Raw genomic sequence first — 13,982 nt, forward strand, 5'->3', positions numbered from 1 at the left:
CAGCCAGGGGGCATATGCAACGGCCAAAATTGGGATTCCAAACTTATCCGATAAATTTTCCAATTTTTCGAGGCATTTGTGAACTTTTTAAATAATATTTGGCCGCGCTCGGTTTTTTGATTTTTGTTTATGTACTCGCTAAAATTTCGTCTTTTTTTCCATTCCTTTTCAATTCGTTGGTTTGTCAATGTACTTTTTCTTATAATTTTTTTTATGTACGCGAATTCGCGAAATTCATATAATATCTATTTGTTTCATGTACTTTTCATGTTTTCTTTATAAATGATTTTGTTTAATGACGATTTTTACTTTTCATATCGTCATGTTGGTTACATTACTTTGGCTAAAAAATTGTCAAAAAATTAATATTTTTTCTGTCAAAATTATCAATTGAGTTATTTTTGTCGAGTTGATAAGTTTTAATTGTTTTTTCATCAAAATTCTCAGAACGGAACGTAATAACAAAACGGTTTTCATTTTTGCCAAAATTGCTAAGAGTGCTTTTTTGGCCAAAACGACTAAAAAGTATTAATTTTCAACTTGCTTGTCAACAAAGTCCACTTTTTGTTTCAAAGTTTGCAAAACAAAAATCCTGTTGTTCACAAAATTGCTTAAAAACTTATTTTTTTGTTTAAGTTTATTTTCGCCCCCCTAAATTCATTCATTTTTTTAAATTTTTATGGCAAATTTTTCCGCATTTTCGAGATACATATAAGCGCCAATCAAAATTAGAGATGTTCAAGTTCCTTTTTACTTCTTCCAGGGCAACATGCAATGTCTGAACAAAATTGAAGACTAGTCAAAGATTTCACATTCAGCTGACTGAGAGTTGTCAGAAAATTATAGGGGAGGGGGAGAGGGTAGGAGGTGAGAAGAAGTACGTTATTATTTAAACTGAGTTATTTCACTACGAAACATTCAAAAAATTGTTATTAAAACAGTTTTGTTTTCAATTTTCTCATTTTTCAAAAATTTACGAAAAATCCAAAAATGATTTTATAAGCATCTAAAATCTTGGCTATGGAGGTTTTGGAGCATTCTGCTCCAAATGTAGCCTGCTTTCGTTCAAATTGAATAGTGCCAGTTTTTTTTCACAAAAAGAACTTCCTAAAAGTATAAAAGTCACCAACGGGTTACCGCAAAATAAGAGCCACTGAATTTTTTCTCAAGAAAAGTTTGGTAACCCATCAGATCACCAAACTGGTATGTTAATTCGAATAGATTCCGAGTTGAGCAACAAGCCAAAATCAGCGAGTTGATGCTTAATTACGAACATTCGATATCACTTCAAAACTTCATAACTAAATTCATCAGATAAGTACAATAGATAAAAAAAACATATTTTCATCCGTTAGAAAAGAATTTGAGCGTTTAGTTTTTATATTTAGGAACCGTGTGTAGAACGCAATAAGCTTTCGCGAGCATTTGAATTTTTTTGATGTTATAAAATAAATTTTTTGAACCCTTGTAATTATTAAAAGCTAATATGAATCCTTTCTATATTATTTTGATGGTATTTTTCGCTTCCTATTGCAGCAGTCAGGTAACTATTTTCATAAATTCATCAACTTACACAAGAGAACCTCTCGAAATGCCCTTCTCCAATTTGAACAAGACACCGATTTTTGAACCGAGCTTGATCTAAAAACCACATAACCCGAAATTTCCCTTATTATGATGTCCAGAGATTTATCCTATAAATTATATTTCTAAAAATATTTTATTTTTTTTTCCAGATAACGCACGATTTAAATATGGATTCTGAAAAGCAGATTAGTGAAGTGAATAATTTTAGAGATTATGAGAAACTCAGTAGCGAAATTTTATCATCCCCGTTCCGTGCACCTAAAACTCGTCCTGAATGGTACACAAAACTTACACCCCGATAAATAAAACGAAACGATCGCCGCACCGTGGATGTAAGTATATCTATGTAAAGACGTTTTCCCTGAAGAGGTATCCGCAAAATACGCCATTTCAATAATAGATAATGAAAAAAAACTATTGTGGTCCAGAAATAGTTCAAATTTTATGAAATTCCAAGGCGGAACTAGCCACAGTTGGCCGGACTTCTGCAAAACAAATGATTACTTTAGAAATCAACTACTGCAAAACGACACGTTAATGTTGTTCATTCACATAACACTGTTTTTGGAAAAATCTGCGCAAGAAACTGCTGGAAATTTGACGCGATGCGATACGTACTTGCAAAAAAAAAAAATTGACGAAGAGAAATATACTTGGGCTATTCATAATTTTAGTGCTTACAAGGACGATGGTAAACTATGATTTTTTCAGAAATCGAGTTCTACAAAACAACACATAAACACTGTCATTCACCATGAAATGGATTTTCACACACACCCACGTAATATCCTATCCATATACAACGTCTTTGCCGAGAGCCATACCTGGGGCTACTGCTATTGAGTCCACCATTTCTGAAAACTTTGAATCGATGCTCGAAAATCTGAAACTGGCAGATGTCATATTCGCAATCAATGGAAGCAATTATGTTGTAATGTCAATTTTGTATCTGGTAATTTTAGCGTTTATTCGTAGCTGAAACGATCTTTTAGTGTGGCATTCGGTGGTAACACTGACGTTCACATGTTGTACATTCGCCGTAGTTGTAAGTTTTATTCATTATCGTTCTCTCTCATCTCTCTCGTTTGTAATGGCGTTTTTGTAATTATATTTTTTTAAATGGTTCGTGCGTTATTTCTTCATCAAATTAAATACAAACACTACAGGTGATGGGCCCAGTGACATTCTGGTGACCTGCTAGTTCATTTTTTGTTGTTTTTCGCGCTTTCGTTGTTTTAATTCGTAATCAAGCTGAAGTAAAGATGAGTACTCAAACTCAAGTTCCGGTGCAACACGTTTTCAATGGGAAAGATTTTTTGGAATGGGAATTCCGAGTCAAGACGCGATCACGAAGTTTGAATTGTATTACTGCAATCCCCAAAGAAGATCCAGACAAACTTTCCGATGGTGTGAAAAATAAGGCGATGGATGCAATCGTTGGTATGCTGGATAACTGTATTTTGGGTGTGGTTATGTCCACTTCATGTCTGTACAAGGTAATGGAGAAATTATGTGCTAGATACACTCCTAAAAATATTGGCATTTCCGTTGGTTTACATACTCGGCTGTCAAAAGTTCATGAAGGTCAGTTTGAAACAATGGAAGATTATGTTAACGAAGTATCGACCCTCGTGCATCAACTCAGAGCTCAAGATGGAAATATCACCAATTCTGAGCATATTCACTATTTGAAAAATGGTTTGGCTGAGGATCGTTTAGAAGCATGTTCTACAATTCGAGCTGCATTACAGTCCGGTGAAGTTTTCGTTGAAGATATCGAAAGTATCATACTCGAAGAAAAGAAGCCAATCGTGCAGAAAGCAGTAGTTGAAACGAAAATAGCTGAGCCTAGTTCCGGTCCAATTCCGATCAAAGCAGCGATGGTAGCGGCTACTGTTCCACCTGTGAAAGGTCCTACGTGGTATAGGTGTCAGGGGAGGGGTCATTTGGCGAAGTATTGCACTACATATGGTGAAGATCGGCCTAAATGTATGCAGCTGTCTCTGGCATTTCATAATGTTAAAGCATTCATGAAGAGGTCACTATCCATCCACGATCATTGATAGTGAAGTTCTACATCATGAAAATTGCTTGAGCAGAATTCGTTGTTTCTAATCATGATATTTTATGATGTAGAACTTCACTATCTATGATCGTGGGTGGATAGTGACCTCTTCATGAATGCTTCAACATTATGAAATGCCAGAGACAGCTGCAATTTGACAGTGTAAAGCTTTTCAAAGTGGTAGATAAGCCTATTTCGATACTTCTGCAGAAAGACAATCATACCACTAACCTTTTGCGGGATGTAACTATTTGTTGACAAATATCAAGAAAGAATATCAACTTGAGCAGAAATTTCTCAAAACATTCAAAAGTTCAGAGTGGTGGTTGAGCAACAGTTGAAAGCTTTCTACTGAATCTCAAATCCCCTGAATCCTGTAGTCATAAGCTAGACACAATCTCATGATTGTAAACGACGACTTCTGTTGGTGCAATTATCATGATGTAGAACTACATTATCTATGATCGAGGAGGGATAGTGACTTCTTCATGAATGCTTGAACATTATGAAATGCCAGGGAGTGCTGCAATTTGACTGTGCGAAGCTTTTCAAAGTGTTAGATAAACCTATTTCGATATTTCTGCAGAAAAACAATTGTACTGCTAACCTTTGTAGGATGTAACTATTTGGTGACAAATATCGAGAAAGAATATCCACGGAGTGATAAACAGATTTGATGGGTGGATTGTAGATTATCTGAACTTATGTGCCATTAAGAGCATCTGTGTTCCTTCCAATTCTTGTTTCTGTCATTTTAAGCCTACTTGATAATATTTCCCATATTATGTACTCTGCGTATTCATGCTCTGTTTTTTCGGGTTTTTATAGAGACAAGCATATCAAATTTTTAAAAAATCGCTCTGGTCCACCATGCACACACCTTTCTTAATTTCATTTTGTGAAAGCTCAACCATCAATATGTTCACCTAAAAATGGGACATGGGCCCCTGTATTTTATACCAACTTTTATCAATGTTTGCCCCCCAAAAAGGGTGAGGTGTTCATTGGAATTATGCTTTCACTCATTCATTACATCTAATGAAACTATATCATTCAGTTCCAAGATTGACCCAATCGGGTTTTTTGCTTCCTCAATTTTTGACAATAATCAAATAAATAAGTCCATAATTATCGAGGTGGCTTCAAGGGGCTGGGCGGTGAACTGTGAGTAAAAGTGATACTTCTGATGATCTTATTCAGGAAATTGAAAGCATTTTTTCATAACATCTCAGGATTTGCTTGGGTGTTTAAGGGTTAAAAAGCCTTTTTTTTATTCCAAACAGAAGTACCGTTTTTTTGCCAAACTTGTCGAAAAGGCTTAATTTTTGAGGAGAAAATTTCCTAAAGCGTCAATTTTCAGCAGGTCCATTTTCGTTAAAATCGTCAACAAGGGTCCATTGTTGTTAGAATCGTCAAACAGTATTTATTTTTGTCAAAATTGTCATCAATTATCCAATTTTGGTAAAATGTTCAAAAAAAGACCAACTTTTGCCAAAACTGTCAAAAAGCTTCCGTTTTTTTTTTGTCAAAATTGTCAGTATGTGAATTTTTGACGAGTTGCTGATAAAGTTGGAATGTTTTTTCATCAAAATTCTCAGGAAGTAGTTTTTTTTATAAGATAGTCAAACGGTCGTAATTTTTTGAAAAATTTCTGAGAGTGTTTTGTTTTTCAAAACGACAAAAAAATTTTCAATTTTGGGATTTCATCTCGCCTAATAAGTCCTGTTTTTGTTTCAAAGTTTGCCAAACAGAAATCTGTCGTTTACAAAATCGTTGAAAAGCATTCCTCATTTCTTTTTTTCTTTTGTCAAATTTCATTTCATCCCAAATTCCTTCATTTTTTCCAGTTTTTTGGCAATTTGTCTAAATCTTTAAGCTTTCTTTCGAGAGCACTTTAGGAGCACAGCGTACTTCCCCTCTCTCCTACCCATAACATTTTGTTTTCAATCGCACGAACATAGTATACCTGGAATTTCACGGTAATCAACATAAACGGTCAAGAGTGTGTTCAATAATGCGAAACAAAAAATCTCGGGTATGCAAGTTTTAGGACATGCTTCCTCAAATAAAGCTTGGTTTCGTTCAAGTCGAAGAATATCAATTTGAACAGTTTTTTTTTTTGGTCCTGAGAAATGTAGGTAGTAAAAAAACATTCTCGGTACAAGTCACTACCGGGTGACCGAAAAATAAGCGCCACTGAATTTTGTTCTCAAGTAAAGTTTGGTAACCCCTATACAGATCAACAAACGGATGTATTCATTCGAATACTTAGATTCCGGGTTGAGCAACAAGCCAAAATAAGCAAGTTAACGCTCAATTACGAACATTCGATAGTATTTCAAAACCTCATAAATTCAAATCATTACATTATGGTGGTATAGTAGATAACAAAAATTTCTTCACATCGGTTGGAAATCAAATTGAGTGAGCATTTGAATTTTTTTGATATCATAAAATAATTTTTCCGTGAAAACTGCTTATTAGATCTTTCATGAACAATTATTAAAGCTAACATGAATCCTTTATACGTTGTTTGGATGGCATTTTTCGCTTCCGAATGCAGCAGTCAGGTAACTATATTCATAAATTCATAAACTTACAAGAGAACTTCTCGAGTTGCCTGCTCCAAATTTTAACGAGACTGGGATTTTCGGAAAGAGCACGGTCTAAAAACCCCATAACTCAAAATTTCCTTCAGTATCATGTACAGAGACCTATCATATAGGTTATTGGTATTTCAAAAAAAAAAAATTATTTTTTCCAGATGCGGCACGGTTTAAATATGGATTCTGAAAACGTAGCTCGACACGATACCTATTCGTACACGCGGACACGCGAATTAAAATATATATGGGCAATTCATAATTTCAGTGATCATGAGAAACTTGGAACTGGCGAGATTTTATCACCCCGGTTACGTGAACCCGGAACTACTGCTGAATGGTTCATTAAAGTTACACTTCATGGTACCGATAAAAAAAACGAAGCGATTTCGGTGGAAGTATATCTATCTTACTTCTATTCATATCTAAAGGAATCCGCAAAATACGCCATTTCAATAATAAATAATGAAAAAAAACTGTTGTGGTCCAGAAATAGTCCGAATTTTATGCAATTCAAACCCGGTAGTGGAAACGGTTGGCCGGACTTCTGCAAAAAAAATGATTTCTTTAGAAATCAACTTCTGCAAAACGACACATTAATGTTGTTAATTCACATAACAATGCTTTCGGAATTATCTTCAGAAAATTATGGACAAAAAACTGCTGAAACTTTGCCGCGATGCGATACGTATTTGCAAAAGCAAATCGACGAAGTGAAATATATTTGGGCTATTCATAATTTCACAAATCACGAGATCAATGGCATCGGAGAGATTGAATCGTCCCGTTTTGAAGCGCCAAAAAATGATCGTCACTACTGGAGGATTAAAATTTATCCTAATGACATTGGTGATGTGAAGGATACGATAGCTTTGGAAGTAAGACATTTGTGTTCATTTGGACCAAATCTAGTTGGGATTGAGTCGGCAGAAATCAATGTTTCAATGATAAATGATAAAAAAGAAGCGCTAATTTCTGCAAATACTACGTTTGATGAACCTGGTGACTTTTCCGAAAAAGTGTGGTCGCCTTTCTGCACGAAAGATGATTTTTTCAGAAATCGAGTTCTACAAAACGACATATTAACACTGTCGGTCACCATGAAATGGATTTTCCCACACACCCATGTAATATCTTCTCTGCATAAAACATCTACGCCGAGACCTGCACCTCGGACTACTCTCATCACGTCCACTTCTACTGAAAACTTTGAATCGATGCTGGAAAATCCGAAACTGGCCGATGTCATATTCGCAATCAATGGTAGTAAGTATCCGGCTCACAGCAAAATTTTAGCTGCACGTAGTCCAGTTCTCGCCACCATGCTTTATCGTAAATACGTAAAAAGTGAAAAATTAAAAAAAATTCGAATCAATGTCACACACATGAACGAAGAAGTACTACGCGCAATGCTGCGGTATATTTACACAGGGAAGTGTGAAAATTTGAGTAAACTAGCCGACCAATTGCTCGTTGCTGCAGTAAAATATGGTTTGGACGGACTGAGACAAATTTGCGAGGAAGAGCGCAGTAAGACTTTGATGGACTGAGAAGCAATAAGGGTATTGGCTTTTTCCCCAAAAAATATCACTTCAAATCAACAAACCCAATATGGTTGAAAAATTTCTTCGTTTTCAATCAAAGACTAACCTTCAAAATTGAAATCAAGTAAATCAACAAAAAATATATTATACGAAAAATCGAAGTAATATCCAGCTGCTGCACCCACATGGACCTTGAAGGCTATGGAGAAGCAAGCTCGTGGATTATAGTTAAAATTAGATGTATTGGGGATCCGGCCAATGGGCTGCGACTCTCCTCTCGTTTAATTTACTCCTAAAATCTGGTACTAATTTGTGGTTCATCGACGTTCAATAAAAAGCCAGAAATGAATATTCACAAAATATAAAGTAAGTTATCATAAAAATAAATTGTATAATTGATTGTGAAAATCACTCGAAAATAGGTATCAAAAAATTGATGAGCCATCAGAAAACTGCCAAAATTTTAGAAAATGTCTCATTTGGGTAAAACTTGCACAGGCTGCTTAGATTAATTGAAAAATACCAAGAATTATTCGGAAATTCTCAAAATTGAATGATGATTTGACAAAACTGCAGAAAAGTGTCATAAAATTTGTCAAATTGACCTCTCCTTCTCTCTCTCTCTACAAAATTGAAAGTTACCAATGAAGTTGAATCATTATGGTATTTATTTACCGAAATTTTTTTCAAAACAATCGTCACTTTTTTTCAACCAAATTTTCATTCCACCCTCCACTCCCTCCCCACCCTACATAGGAAAGTCAAATCATCCACAAGAAAATTTGTAAATGAAATACATTTATAAGTAGGTATTTTAATTTCAATCAAAATTATAAAAAAAAATCACTACTTTTCACTACTTTCACTACCTTTACTACCTCTTAGGCACCCTGCTGTCTCTTTTTCAAAAAAAAAACACTAAAGAATTATCAAACAAATGCAAAACCTTTAACATGATTTTGAGTTTATAAGTAGGTACATAGCTAGAAAAGCATTAAAATTCATAAAAACACATATTTATTTTTTGGTGCGAACAGCTGTTCATTTTAGCCTCAAAAATTGTCATGTTTGATTTTTTCACAAAATTTAAAGCTTTCAAAAATTCATCATTTAAGAGACACACAACAAATAAAAATTCTCATCAATTCAAAAAGATGAGAGTTGAAAATTGATAAGAATTCTATCAATAAGAGGGAGGGGGGGACAACTTTAAAGGGCTTTGAAGGTGAAATAGTCACAAACAATAACCAAATCCGTAAAAAGTAACCTCGTTCCGATGCTTGTATTTTGTGTCCATGTCATACTAGAGGGTTTTTTTTTCTTTCTTTATTTTCGGTTCGCCGGACACACAAGACAAGGTGCTGGGGGTGTTTTCAAATAAACAAATTTATTTACATCTTAAATCTAAGACTAAATCTAAACAAAGTGTAATATCTCAATTTATCCCTAATCCTAGATCTAAGATGCGGGGAGGAGGGGGAGGGGGAGGGGGGAAAGACGGCCCATCAGGTAGTCGGAGTCCCCCAACCCGTCTTGGCAAAAGGATTTTAGGGAGCAGAATTTGGTGCCTAGGGGGGGGGGTCAACAGTTTGTCTCCCCTTTGCATTACACGAGTTTCGGATATGGAGGGGACATTTGCGAGGAGGCCGGTGCACTTGCTAAGGGCTTCATACCAGCCTCTCACATTGGACTTAAGAGTACAATACTAGATATGGCTAATTATTATAGGCTGAAAAATGTAGGAAAATAGGTATGATTAGTTAACTTGTTCTACTTTGCAAATATGTACAGCATTATAATACAGAAAAGAAATTATAATACAAGAATGAAGCCCACACTAAATTAGTTTAAGTTTATGGTTTTGAGACGAATATATTTAGGGCATGCATAGGTTTTGAAAAATCTAACTATAGTTATTTACAGCTTGAGGTAGCGCATTTTAATGGGTTATTTACAGGGCTTTTACTGGTCGATGTTTGGTTGATAGATCAGGATTGAAGCTGTTACTCCTTCTGGGTGCATACTCTGACAGTAACTGGGTGGTCCCTGAAGCATTCGATGATGGATTGTTTCACTGTTGGCCACTCCAGTTTATCCAGACCACACCCCAGTCTTGGTACTGCTATCTTTTTGATCTTGAGTTGGTTGCATTTGGCAGCAAGTGCTTTCATTGTCGTTACAAAATCCTTGATTGACGGCTTATCATTGTAGTGTTCTTTGGTGATGGCATAGAGTATGTAATTTCCACCTTTTTTGAGCTCAACTACTTCACCAACTTTAGCACCCCTTGACTTCAGATGTCCTGGTTGCCGAAGGCTCATTTTAATAGGAGCGCAATGCCCTTGGACATCCTGAAATCTCTCCTGACACAATGGGCCAGGGCAAACTGTGGGTATTGTCTAAACAGATTGTCCTGTAATTCCTCTAGGGTGAAGATCCCATTTGATTTGGTCTCTATCTTTCCCCAGTTGGAGTATTGGATTTTCTTTTCTAGTTCCTTCTCAGCTTGTTTGAGAATTTTCTCCACCCCAGCTGGGGTTATTTGGCCCATCTGAAGGTAATCACTGTATGGCAGTAGACAATCCACAGCAGCTGGCCCAACTGGGCAGTAGAATCTCTCTTTTATCCCTCTTAGTACAAGGTACTGCATTGTGGGTTGGTATACGTGATGTGAAAATATCAGAGAGTAGGGATGGCCCAGTTCACCGTCAGTGATCAACTGGTCCATTGCCTTGTCAACTATGTTACATGCCACATTTTGGTTTTCAATATCAGCAAAGTGTTGACCAAGGATTGATTGTGGACTAATAGGATTGTCCAGCCTTGGTTTAAGTGTGTGTCTGAAAGTTGTTCTAACAAATAAGACAAGTTGGTTGACATCTTCAAGTGTTAGTCCATTTTCATATGGTCACAGAGGTGTGTAGTTTCTAGCAGTTGGCCTCCAGATTTTCTCTGGCCACCACACGCAAAGCTGTGTGCTTTTGGGCACACTTCAACACGCTGGCTGCCGTGGCACCTTCAGCTTCTGGGCTGGTTCATTTCTGGCTGACTATAGAGACCCTGGTCATATCTTCATACATTGATTGAACTCCATCTTCTGCTATTGTTATGTTACTAATGTTAAGTAAGTTATTGGCACCCTGTGGTTTGTTTAGGGCTATTGTTTTTCTGAGGTTGGATTGGGTATTAAAATAACACTCCATCATGGATGGACTGCTCTTGTGGTGAATGATAGATTTTTGCTGTTGATTGGTTTCTAACTGGTCTGTGTCGCTTTCACTCTGGCTCCCACTGGATGTGTCAAGCATTAGCGTTCTTTCGGCTTCAGTTATGTGAATTCTTTTCCTTTTGGGTGATGATGTTGGCGTGTCATATACTAGAGGGTAAATGAGGAAATTAAAGCTTGATTATGACCATTTGATGATGAATTACCAAAATCTCATTAAGTACATCTTCAGATAAGCAGATAAAAACTTAATTTCCTCACATCCATTTGCAACAGATCAATTTTGTTTTAATCTCACAGGCTTATACAAAGTGGGATTTTAATAGCCAATATTTTTGATGCTTCAATACGTTGAGTATTTCTGTATAATTTTATTGTGACGGTGAAATTGATTTATTTGTATTTACCTACACTGTTGAAGTAGAAAAATGAAGATAAAGGCTTTGTACCTTATTTGGATGACATTTTCTGCCGTTTATTGCAGTAATGATAATTCAACTTCAAGAAAAGTAAGTACTTCTCATGAATTTGCTCTTCCATACATTGATTTATGACAGTTTCGAGACAATCTGCTCCCCCTTGATAGATTCAATCTTCATTTTAATCATTTCTCATTTTTTTTTTAATCTCACGACATTTTTGGAACACAAAATACTATTACATACTGCATACATACTAAATGATGAAATCACAACGACTCAATTTCCAAAATCTCAACTCGAGCTGAAAAAAGAGAAATCACAGGAACGACTTTCGACTTTAACATCTTTTCACTCTATTTTGCTGTTTTTTCAGCTAATAGATACATATATGAATTTGATTCTTAATTTGTCTGCATCTGCCTCGAAATTCAACTCGAGTTTTTCAAACCTACGCGTCAGACTTCTTTTAAAAAACATTACTTTTTTCAGTGGGATACCGCAGAAAACTCAATGCTCGCTACAGCTGAAAATGATACGGATTCCAAGAATTCGATTCGATGTGACACGATTATATGCAAACGAGCAAACCAACTAGAATACATTTGGGCTATTCATAATTTTAGCGTTCTCGAGAAAATAGAATCCGATGGGCATATGAACTCGATTGCTGTTGATCATTATGTCACATCACCGTACTTACACGCATATGCAACAGACAGACCTCAATGGTACGTTGAAGTCAGTCCTAATGGTTTTGGTAGGATGGGAGTAGAAACAGAAAAAATCTCTCTAAAAGTATTCCTATCTAAACGTTTTTATCCTGAACCTGAAACAACATTGGCAAAATACGCTGTTTCGATAATAAACGATAAAAAAGACGTGCTGTGGTCTAGAAATACCACCAAATACGAACCAGCCGGGTACGACTATAGTCACCTATGGTGGGAGTATTGCAAAAAAGACGACTTTTTCCACAATAAATTACTTCAAAACGACACTTTAATATTTCTAATTCGCATAACATGGATTTACACAGGGCTTTTCGATGATTTTACACCCGATTGTCCACGTGCTGCGCATAATACCGCAGAAAATGTAACCAGATGCGATACGTACGTGAACACGCGTCCTCACAGGATAAAATACACTTGGGTTATTCATAATTTCAGCGTTCACGAGGCAAAGGGCCAGCGAGTAATTGAACTATTACCGTTGAGCTCGCCAATAAATGATGGTTGGAAATGGGAACTTGCAGTTAACCCCAACGATCGTTGCGATAAAGAAAACCCTCAGGTCTGCCTAGAAGTACAAGTACAGGCTCCAATAGCTGGCGGAGCGTTCGCAGAAGTTAATGATAAAACGGTTAATCAAAAGAATGAAAACCAATCACGCTACGAAGGTTATAATTTCAATATTGATCGTCCCAACATCGTACGTTATATGCACCTTAGTCAGAAAGATGATTTGTTTAGGAATCAAATACTGTACAAAGACACACTGATACTGCAAATAAGCATAAGGTGGATTACTGGGCTTTATCATGTAATATCTGGTCAACGTGAAATTAGTCCACCAGTTGCTAACTCGATTGAAGGCTAGGATAATTTAGACAATAACGTGGTCACGATTTCCTCAAGGGGTAGGTAAAATATGTACTTATATTTAAGCGCGAGAAGACCGACTTTTCTTCAAATAAAAATCTTTTAAACACGAATTGATTCGTTTTTTGTGAAACATTTGCCCAAGAATTGATCTGTTTACAATGGAATCGTAGGTAGTCTTCTAAGGCGAACATACATCTATCTATACCTATACCAAGGATACATCGACACTTCGACACATCACGTGTTTTTCTATTCATGAAGAATTGATGCAATTTTCAAGTGAATGATTCGTGAACGAATTGATTCGGTTTTTGTGAAACTGCTGTATAGGAATTGATCTGTTTTCAAGCGAATCAAATCGTTCACAAACGATTGATAATTGAAAAAATTTACTGATTTCTAGGTAAATCATTCGCGAACGAAATAATTGATATTTAGCGAATCATTCGCCAACGAATTGAATAATGTTTGGTTGATCAATACAATTGAACACAAATTGATTGATTTCCAAGCGAATCATTCGCGAACGAGATAATTGATTTGTAGTGAATCATTTACAAACGAATTGATTAATTGTTAGTGAATCATTCGCTAACGAATAATTTTCTGGCGAATCATTCGGGAACAAATTGATCAATTGTTGGTGAATCATTCGCGAACGAAGTGAATAATGTTTGGTTGATTAATCGAACACAAATTGATTGATTTCCAAGTGAATCATTCGCGAACGAAATAATTGATTTTAGTGAATTATTCACGAATGAATTGAATAATTGTTAGTGAATCATTCACGAACGAATAATTTTTTGGTGAATCATTCGGGAACAAATTGATCAATTGTTGGTGAATCATTCGCGAACAAACTGAATAATGTTTGGTGGATCAATCGAAAACAAATAAATGATTGATTTCCAAGTGAATCATTCGCGAA

At 36.0% G+C, this 13,982-nt stretch overlaps 2 protein-coding genes and 1 long non-coding RNA gene across 4 annotated transcripts in view; 2 read left to right on the plus strand and 1 right to left on the minus strand.

Annotated features, from left to right (window-relative positions):
• Nucleotides 1-13,982, minus strand: part of LOC135849375 (uncharacterized) — a 498,164-nt gene that overhangs the window by 148,041 nt on the left and 336,141 nt on the right. The window lies entirely within an intron of this gene.
• On the plus strand, nt 324-9,267 carry LOC135846908 (speckle-type POZ protein-like). 2 transcript variants are annotated; one of them, XM_065366269.1, is made up of 4 exons: nt 324-1,543; nt 1,737-1,919; nt 2,299-6,222; nt 6,417-9,267. In XM_065366269.1, exons 3-4 carry the CDS (start codon nt 6,166-6,168, stop codon nt 7,803-7,805), a joined length of 1,446 nt encoding a protein of 481 aa, XP_065222341.1. In that variant the 5' UTR covers nt 324-1,543; nt 1,737-1,919; nt 2,299-6,165; the 3' UTR covers nt 7,806-9,267. The 2 variants fall into 2 exon arrangements, with proteins under 2 accessions (XP_065222341.1, XP_065222340.1); XM_065366268.1 differs by having other exon boundaries at nt 328-1,543; nt 1,737-6,222.
• LOC135848512 (uncharacterized) lies at nt 11,292-13,169 on the plus strand. The gene is made up of 2 exons (XM_065368430.1): nt 11,292-11,534; nt 11,937-13,169. Exons 1-2 carry the CDS (start codon nt 11,454-11,456, stop codon nt 13,044-13,046), a joined length of 1,191 nt encoding a protein of 396 aa, XP_065224502.1. The 5' UTR covers nt 11,292-11,453; the 3' UTR covers nt 13,047-13,169.

Source organism: Planococcus citri, chromosome 5, assembly GCF_950023065.1.
Source record: "Planococcus citri chromosome 5, ihPlaCitr1.1, whole genome shotgun sequence".
NCBI lineage: Eukaryota > Metazoa > Arthropoda > Insecta > Hemiptera > Pseudococcidae > Planococcus > Planococcus citri.

What these genes read in the sequence shown, in the direction of transcription:
- LOC135848512 (XM_065368430.1), top strand. Translation starts at nt 11,454, where the DNA reads ATGAAGATAAAGGCTTTGTACCTTATTTGGATGACATTTTCTGCCGTT. An exon ending in ATAATTCAACTTCAAGAAAA is followed by an intron (nt 11,535 to 11,936) that starts GTAAGTACTTCT and finishes TACTTTTTTCAG; the next exon opens with TGGGATACCGCAGAAAACTC.
- LOC135846908 (XM_065366269.1), top strand. Translation starts at nt 6,166, where the DNA reads ATGAATCCTTTATACGTTGTTTGGATGGCATTTTTCGCTTCCGAATGC. An exon ending in CTTCCGAATGCAGCAGTCAG is followed by an intron (nt 6,223 to 6,416) that starts GTAACTATATTC and finishes TATTTTTTCCAG; the next exon opens with ATGCGGCACGGTTTAAATAT.